This window comes from Pogoniulus pusillus, unplaced genomic scaffold, assembly GCF_015220805.1.
Source record: "Pogoniulus pusillus isolate bPogPus1 unplaced genomic scaffold, bPogPus1.pri scaffold_281_arrow_ctg1, whole genome shotgun sequence".
Classification (NCBI taxonomy): Eukaryota; Metazoa; Chordata; class Aves; order Piciformes; family Lybiidae; genus Pogoniulus; species Pogoniulus pusillus.
Window position 1 is genome coordinate 1 of NW_026974705.1, and position 8,631 is coordinate 8,631.

The following is an 8,631-nucleotide window of genomic DNA, read 5'->3' on the forward strand; positions in this document are numbered from 1 at the left end:
AGAAACGACTGAGACACATGCCCTCCTCCCAAACCTAGCAGTTAGGAAGTGCTACAGCTGCACCAGATCACACTGGGATCTGCTTCTTGCACAGGATGCAGCAGATTCTGGTCCATAGCTCAGAGAGGATTGCTTAGCTACTGCTGTTTATGAACACGAACCAAAAACAACCACAACAACAAAGGCTCAGAGCTGGAAACAGTTCTCGGCAGTGCAGCAAAATCCCTTTCTTTTATTCCATAGAGAGGTGCTGCAGTGACCTCAGGGGTTTTTAAGTCAAAAGCTGCTTGCTGGAATCACAGAATCAGTCAGGGTCAGAAGGGACCACAAGGACCTCGTTCCAGAGACACTTCACACTAGCCCGAGCCAAAACTAGAACGGTAGGAAAAAAGGCAAATCACAAAACACAGGACTGCCTTAACTGTCCTACATTGTAACTAGCAGCACCAAGTCCCAATCAATTCAGAGCCTTGGCACTGTTTCTCCTTGAAGATTTTAACCCTGGACACAAAGGAGTCCTGCTCTCAGCCATGGGATTACAATAAAAGTGACTCAAATGACTCAAAAGGGTAACACAAATGCCTTTTCCTGACCAATCTCTCTACATGTTCCTATGATGCTCCACTAACTCCCTCCTTCAGAGTGGCTAACAGTCTCCAACAGACACTGCACCAGCAGCTACCTTGAAGATCTGTAACCAGCTGAGGGAAGGGCTGTAAAACAAATTCACCTCCTTCAGAAAGCTTCTCATCAGTTACACAGAGCAGTCAGAGCCTGCTTCCATTCACATCTTTCTTTATCAGGTTCCACTGTGGAGTCAGAACACTTAAAGTTCACTTAGTCACAGGTTAAGTCGACTCTGCTGTTGGTATCCAACCCCATGCTGCTGGCTGAAGCAAAGTATTCCAGGGCTTGAAGTTGAGACTGCAACACGAGAGACCTCCTGTGCCAAGTGCTGCTTTGGGTTTCTGGGGTTGGGGTCAGGAGGGGATGGGTGGCAGGTGGCTGACTCCTGCTTTCTGCAAACAGAAACAGGCTAAGGTAATTGTGCACTGCAGGATCTCATTTTGTATTTACCTCTTGATCTCAACCCAGAGGGTTTTTCCTTGGCTGTGTTACTTTTGCCTCACTTCTGTGTTGGAGGGAAACAGGAGGCTAACCCATTACAGCACTGCAAGTTGTTCAGGCACTGGGAAAACAATTCAACAGGCCCCTGCGTTCCAGGAGGTTTATCAAGTAGCCTGCCAACATTTTCAGGTGCTAAAGAACTAATGAACATTCCATTTAGGAAACAGCTCCCTCAGCTCATAGCAAGCAAACATTCCCCACTGTCACTAATCCTAGGAGCTGATAAAAGACTTCATTGAATGGTTTAGGTTGGAAGGGACCTCAAGGATCATCCAGTCCCAACCCTCTGCTCTAGGCAGGGATACCTCCCACTGCAACAGGCTGCTCAGGGCCACATCCAACCTCAATTCATATTCATTTACACCAAAGCTGAGAAAATAGAAAGGTCTGGGGCAGTTGTTTGGCTTTGGCATCAAACCAATGCACAACAGGTAGAATGGGACTTCTTGGGGAAACTAAACTGTCTTTAGCTATGAGGCTGAGAAAGACTTTTCCTATCTCTTCAGCCTTCATTTCACCTGACTCTGTGTTCAGCTGGGCTGTGTTAGGAGCAGTTCACCACATGCAGCAAGGCCAAGGGGCACTACCTTGATCTCGCTGGCAATGACCAATTCAAAACTCTCCAAACAGGGTCACAGAGTTGTTACCTGCAAAGCTCTTTCAGTCGCACTTGCTCTTTGTTTATCTGTTAAAGACAACCAAGAGAACATCCATGGGTTGGGGTTTTCCCCCCCCCATCAATTTCTGAGGGGCCTGGAGTTACAGGCAAGCCCAAACCACCCTAACGCAAACCAAAAGGTCCTCTCTCGTGATGACAATGACCAACAAATGACTCCCTTCAATAAATAAGCGACTTGGGAAATTCCAGAGAGTACTTTTGCTAAACAAGTTAGTCTCTTTTCTTTTCCATCAGGTCTTTCTGTTGAAGCTCAGCACCTGAAAGCTCTGTACCTCTTCCCTGCCCTCCTGCCGCTGCCCTCCACCTTTCCCCGGGCAGCCCCTGCCGTCCTGCCCCCACTCTCTGCCTTCCCCCGGGCAGTCTCTGCTGCTTTCCCTCCTCCTCCTCTCCACTCTACGTTACCAGCTTCTGCTCCATTACCAGTTCCATTACCAGCTGCTGCTGCTGGTCCGTTACCAGCTCCAGTTAGTGCTCCTGCTCCATCTTTGCCTCCATCGCAGAACCCAGAGCAAAACCTTCGAGGATCCAACCTCCTAGAGAAACCTCAGCCTCAGTAGCAACACAGACTTAGCACCCGTGAGCTAAGGTGGATGTTGCAGTGGGTCAGTAGCCCAGCCCTAAGGTGGCCCTAGCTAGCCAGGGGGCCAGCCAGGCCCCCCGGCCTTTGAAACCCTCCACCACGCACCCGGTGCTCACCCGTGCGCACTCACCTGGGATGCCAGGCGGAGGATCCCTTGGCCCGCAATGGGCCCAGCTTGGGGCTGGGCTCCTCCTGCTCTGCTTATAAAGGGCACTGAGCAGGGAGGGCAAAGTGGCCACAGCTGGGGTGGGAGGAGACTTCAATTGACCTCCCCTTTTTAAGCTGCCCCAGGAGAGGCAGAAGCCTTTGGCTGATCCCCTTTGTGGGGGTAGGTTGGCTGTGTCCTTTGTGGGGTGGTGTTTTGGCTGTGTGCTTTGTGGGGTGCTTTTGCTTTTCTCTAAGCCACTCCTCCCCTTTGCTCTGCTTGGGATTTCTGTTCCTCCTTGGTATGCTGTGCTTAAAACTGTGCTTGAAGTTGTGCTGTTTCCTTCATGAGATAGGTTTGCTTTTGTGCTTCCTGCCTTGCTCCTCTCTTGTTTTCACCTGTTGGGGGCCAGACTCTCCCTTCCTCTTGTTGCAGCCTGGCAGCAAGAGTCAGAGTCCCTACAGCATCTCGTTGCCTCCTTTGCTTGCTGCGACAGCACAGCTCTGGCCTCTGGTGTGGCTCTCGTTATTTGGGGGGGAGACAGAAGAGAGGAGGTGGGGAGGGAGAGAAAAATGGGGGGGGGTGAGGAGAACAGGGGTGGGAAAAGAGAGGAGGTGGGGGGGTGAAGAGAACAGGGGTGGGAAAAGAGAGGAGGTGGGGGGGAGAAGAGGGGAGGGGAGGGAAAAGAGAGGAGGTGGGGGGGTGAAGAGGGGAGGGGAGGGAAAAGAGATGAGGTGGGGGGGTGAAGAGGGGAGGGGTGGGAAAAGAGAGGAGGTGGTGGTGTGAGAGGTGGGTGGGAAAAGAGAGGAGGTGGGGGGGTGAAGAGAGGAGGGGTGGGATAAGAGAGGAGGTTGGGGGGTGAAGAGAGGGAGGGGTGGAAAAGAGATGAGGTGGAGGGGAGGGAAAGATGGGGAGGAGTGGAGGGGTGGGAAAAGAGAGGAGGTGGGGGGGAGAGAGGAGAGGGTGGGAAAATAGAGGAGGTGGGGGGTGAAGAGAGGAGGGGTGGGAAAAGAGAGGAGGTGGGGGGGGTGAAGAGAGGAGGGGTGGGAAAAGAGAGGACGGTGGGGTGGTGAAGAGAGGAGGGGTGGGAAAAGGAGGAGGTGGGGGGGTGAAGAGAGGAGGGGTGGGAAAAGAGAGGGAGAGGTGGGGGGGTTGAAGAGAGGAGGGGGTGGGAAAAGGAGGAGGTGGGGGGGTGAAGAGAGGAGGGGTGGGAAAAGAGAGGAGGTGGGGGGGTGAAGAGAGAGGGGTGGGGGAAAAGAGGGGAGGTGGGGGGGTGAAGAGAGGAGGGGTGGGAAAAGAGAGGAGGTGGGGGGGGTGAAGAGAGGAGGGGTGGGAAAAGAGAGGAGGTGGGGGGGTGAAGAGAGGAGGGGTGGGAAAAGAGAGGAGTGGGGGGGTGAAGAGAGGAAGGGGTGGAAAAGAGAGGAGGTGGGGGGGGTGAAGAGAGGAGGGGTGGGAAAAGAGAGGAGGTGGGGGGTAAGAGAGGAGGGGTGGAAAGAGAGGAGGTGGGGGGGTGAAGAGAGGAGGGGTGGGAAAAGAGAGGAGGTGGGGGGGTGAAGAGAGGAGGGGTGGGAAAGAGAGGAGGTGGGGGGGTGAAGAGAGGAGGGGTGGGAAAAGAGAGGAGGTGGGGGGGTGAAGAGAGGAGGGGTGGGAAAAGAGAGGAGGTGGGGGGGTGAAGAGAGGAGGGGTGGGAAAAGAGAGGAGGTGGGGGGGTGAAGAGAGGAGGGGTGGGAAAAGAGAGGAGGTGGGGGGGTGAAGAGAGGAGGGGTGGGAAAAGAGAGGAGGTGGGGGGGTGAGGAGGGGTGGGAAAAGAGAGGAGGTGGGGGGGTGAAGAGAGGAGGGGTGGGAAAAGAGAGGAGGTGGGGGGGTGAGGAGGGGTGGGAAAAGAGAGGAGGTGGGGGGGTGAAGAGAGGAGGGGTGGGAAAGAGAGGAGGTGGGGGGGGTGAAGAGGGGAGGGGTGGGAAAAGAGGGGAGGTGGGGGGGTGAAGAGGGGAGGGGTGGGAAAAGAGGGGAGGTGGGGGGGTGAAGAGGGGAGGGGTGGGAAAAGAGAGGAGGTGGGGGGGTGAAGAGAGGAGGTGGGGGGGGTGAAGAGAGGAGGTGGGGGGGTGAAGAGAGGAGGTGGGGGGGTGAAGAGAGGGAGGGGTGGGACAAGGGAGGTGGAGGGGGTTGAAGAGGGGAGGGGGGGGAAAAGAGGGAGGTGGGGGTTGAAGAGGGGAGGGGGGGGTGAAGAAGGGGAAGGGGTGGGAAAAGAGAGGAGGTGGGGGGGTGAGAGGAGGGGTGGGAAAAGAGAGGAGGTGGGGGGTGAAGAGGGGAGGGGTGGGAAAAGAGAGGAGGTGGGGGGGGTGAAGAGGGGAGGGGTGGGAAAAGAGAGGAGGTGGGGGGGTGAAGAGGGGAGGGGTGGGAAAAGGGAGGAGGTGGAGGGGGGGAAGAAAGGACTGGGGGAGGGGGCTGGAAAGAAGAGAGAGAGGCCTGGGGATGTTTAGTCTGGGGAAGAGAAGGGATCTCCTTAACGTCTATACATTGCCGAGGGGCAGGGGTCAGCACCAAGGTGCCAGCTGCTGCTTGGTGGTGCTCAGCACTAGGACAAGTAACAACAGACAGAAGCTGCTCCGCCTCACCAGCAGCAGAGATTTCTTGGCTGGGAGGCTGACAGAGGACTGGGACAGACTGAAACCAAAACATTGCTCAGAACACAAAAGAACCTCTGAAGCGATGGCAAAAAGCTCAAGGAAAAGAGGTTGGATTTTCATGATTCTGTCCCTTAAAATACATCAGACTAACAGCAGAGTGAAAAATGTGACATTCCTGCAGGTGGAACAGTTAGAACTGTGGCAGACATGATTGGCTGTTTTAATCCAGAAGTTCATTTGGTTTAAGCCTAGTTCTAAATAGTGACAATAGATACACTAGGCACAGCATAGCAACAAGCTTACATCAAAGCATTTCTAAAGCCTCTGCAACTAAGTCCTTCTTGACTGACAAGAGCATCACCTCACTGAATAAGCAATGAACTCTACCATTACAGCAGCCTTGGCCTCATAGATGACTCTCTTGCTTCGTTGCAGAAGTCCATCACCAGCCTGTGCCTGCAATGTCAAATGGAACCATGTCAAAACTGCTGACACTTTGCAGTTATGATCCCAACAGTTCATTCTTCAGACCTCCCAACCCTTAAGTCCCTTAAGAAGGAAGTGAAAAGCAATTGCTCTTGCATTTCATGCTGCCCAGACGCTCCCAGCTCCTCCAGTAAGGCTAAGCATTCCAACAGGCTCATGCCAAACTCTCCCACAGTTGTTTGAGACCATCACAGCAAACTAACAGCAAGTTGCTGCTCTGCTCTCAGACCACAGAGGCTGCCTAGGGAGTCGCCGTCCCTGCAGCTGCTCAAGAAAAGCCTGGATGAGGCACTTAGTGCCATGGCCTAGCTGACTGGAGAGGGCTGGGGCTAGGTTGGGCTGGATGAGCTTGGAGGTCTCTTCCAACCTGGCTGATTCCATGATTCTAAGTGTACAAATACCCCAGCTGTGTGCTTTGAACCTTGTCAATAAGCTTTCTGCAGAGACTGAATGATAAGAAACAGGTTGGTTGTAGTTATTAACAACCTTTGCCTGGATACCAACATTAATATTGGTTATTAATTGTGCATCACTCATAACGCACCCATTCCATGGCTCTTGGAGTTCCCACAGTGAGAACAGCAAAGGATGGCACACCCCAAGCACTCCTCACCACGTATTCACTGCCAGCACCCAGCACGGGAAGACAGCCAGGACAGGAAGATAAATCACACGGCGTAACAATCGGAGCCACCGCAGCTAAGGGGGGAAAAACCAAACACCAACCAATATATCTCAAGCCACAACAAAGACTTACTTCAGCAGCACCATCCAAGATATCCTTCATGAACTTAACCATGTCCTCTGTCTTCTCCAGGTGTCTGTCTGGCAGCAAACACTGCTGGTTGGAGGCATTCAAGGCGACGGTAGTACGGATGGTCAGCTCGCTGGCAATGGAAAGCAGATGGGTTACAGGTTTGAAGAGCCACAGTGTAAAACACTGCAAAGCAAAGAATTCCTACAGCATGTCAGAGGGCGCTCAGTGAGCTTCTCCCTGTGTGTGCTCCCTTAAAGGCAAGAGGGGAAGGGGGAAGAGAATGGTACAAAAAGCTTCTCAGCAGTACTTTGTCCCCTCACATCCGTGCAGGCAACGCGATGGAAGCTTACTGCATTTCACACCCCCACAGGTAGCTCATGACTTCCCCAGCAGCAAGAGATCACAGACAGGAACCTTGCACATGAAACGTACTACTAAGGTAACACAGGAAGTCTTTCAGCATGCAAAGGCAAAAGCACAACCCAAAACATTCCACATGGCCACAGTCCAGCTGAAGAACGAAAAACTGCTGGAACCAGTTCAGAGCAGGACCACGAGGATGAGCCAAGGGCTGGAGCACTTCTAAGAGGATAGGCTGAGGGAGCTGGGGCTGCTCAGCCTGAAGGGGACAAGACTCCAGGGAGACTTTAAAGCTACCTCCCAGTACCTGAAGGGAACCTGCAGCAGGAAGGCTGCAGAGGGACTTTTTCCATAAGGGTGTCTAAAGACAGGGCAAGGGGAATGGTTTGAAGCTGAGGGAGAGCAGGGCTGCTTAGAGTGGATCTGAGGAAGAAGTTCTTCAGCATGAGAGTACTTTGGCTTGCAGAGACAGAAACACTGTAATGCCTGTTCATGAATTTACAGCCAAGGTCACAAGCGTGCTTCTGTCAGCAATTACTGCTTCTATGCCCACCAATCACACAGTAGTGTGTCCTTTGTGAACAAACAGCATCTGAGGCCAGCTGCACCAAGTATTCAGCGACAAAACAAAGCAAATCAACAAAACAAATCTCCTACTTACCCAGCCAAAAAAGCAAACACTTCTCTGCCAGAGAAACAGGCAGAAACATCTCAGCAGACAGACAGAAGAGCTTGCACAGGAGAAGCAGGTGAAGAAGGTCTCCTTTTTGGCACCTATAAAGCACCAGATCAGTCACATCACTTTAACTTCAAATGAGAGACAGCTGCTTTTAGATTCACTGCACTCAGGTGTTCATCTAGAGACAGCCCACAGAAATCCAGAACTTGTGCTCCCTGAGTCCCCGTGAAGCTCCTAGAATCTTCCAGAGCACAAGCACAGGATGTTGTGCATGCTTTGATCACCCAGAGAAAACTTACAGAGCTGACATCTTCAACTCTGGTTTTTCCCTTCCTTCACTCCAAAGGCCAGAGAAGAAGTAGTCAACTGCAAATGCCAAGCAACTTCACTCCCGAATGATGCATTTGAAGACAATGACCATTAAGGGCAAATGTCAAGCATCTTGTTAACCTACTCCAATGTGCCTTGTCTGTACTGAGTGCAGCCAGCATCCTTCATGCACTTCATGCTGCTTCTCTGAGGGAGCTCAGTTGTATGCCTCTCTTAAAGAAAGCATCAAGAATGAAATGGGACTCTCCTGAAATCAGAAGCACAGGCAATGCATAACCATTCTTTACAGCCCCAGTTACAAACTGGGCAGGCTGCAGAGGTGCGCCCAGGCCAACCTCATGGCATTCATCAAGGCCGAGTGCAAGGTCCTGCACCTGGGTGGGCACAATCCCAAGCACAACTCCAGGCTGGATGGGGAACGGCTGAGAGCAGCCCTGAGGAACAGGCCCTGGGGGTCTGGGCTGATGCAAAGCTCAAGAGGAGCCTGCAGTGTGAGTGCAGCCCAGACAGCAACCCTGTGCTGGGCTCCAGCAAGAGCAGTGTGGGCAGCAGGGCAAGGGAGGGGATTCTGCCCCTTGCCTCTGCTCTCCTCACACCCCATCTGCAGTCCTGGGGGCAGTTCTGGAGCCCCCAGCACAACCAGGACATGGAAGTGTTGGAGCCAGTGCAGAGGAGGCTACCAAGATGCTGAGAGGGCTGCAGCAGCTCTGCTCTGAGCACAGAGTCTGATCAGTGAGCTCACTGCTGGCTGCAGCTACCTGGAGGGAGGAAAAGTCCTACAGCTGTGCTGCTCAGGGACATGCTTTAGGGGTGACCTGGCAGTGCTGCCTTAAGGGCTGCCCTGGATGATTTGGAAGCTC

The 8,631-nt window shown here is 53.2% G+C and overlaps 1 protein-coding gene across 12 annotated transcripts; it reads right to left on the reverse strand.

Annotated features, from left to right (window-relative positions):
* Positions 1-778: 778 nt before the first annotated feature.
* LOC135174086 (protein disulfide-isomerase TMX3-like) lies at positions 779-8,401 on the reverse strand. 12 transcript variants are annotated; one of them, XR_010301722.1, is made up of 7 exons: positions 7,896-8,401; positions 7,424-7,536; positions 6,442-6,532; positions 6,190-6,344; positions 5,547-5,615; positions 1,716-1,813; positions 779-1,019 (listed from the first exon to the last, which is right to left on the reverse strand). XR_010301722.1 is itself a non-coding variant. In XM_064141331.1 (7 exons), the coding sequence occupies exons 1-7, from the start codon at positions 7,930-7,932 to the stop codon at positions 842-844; spliced, it is 681 nt and encodes a 226-aa protein (XP_063997401.1). In that variant the 5' UTR covers positions 7,933-8,345; the 3' UTR covers positions 779-841. The 12 variants fall into 12 exon arrangements, 5 of the variants coding, with proteins under 5 accessions (XP_063997401.1, XP_063997402.1, XP_063997403.1 ...); XM_064141331.1 differs by having other exon boundaries at positions 1,776-1,813; positions 7,896-8,345; XR_010301726.1 differs by lacking the exon at positions 6,190-6,344 and adding an exon at positions 2,240-2,340 and having other exon boundaries at positions 1,776-1,813; positions 6,403-6,532; positions 7,424-8,360.
* Between the last annotated feature and the right edge of the window lie 230 nt (positions 8,402-8,631).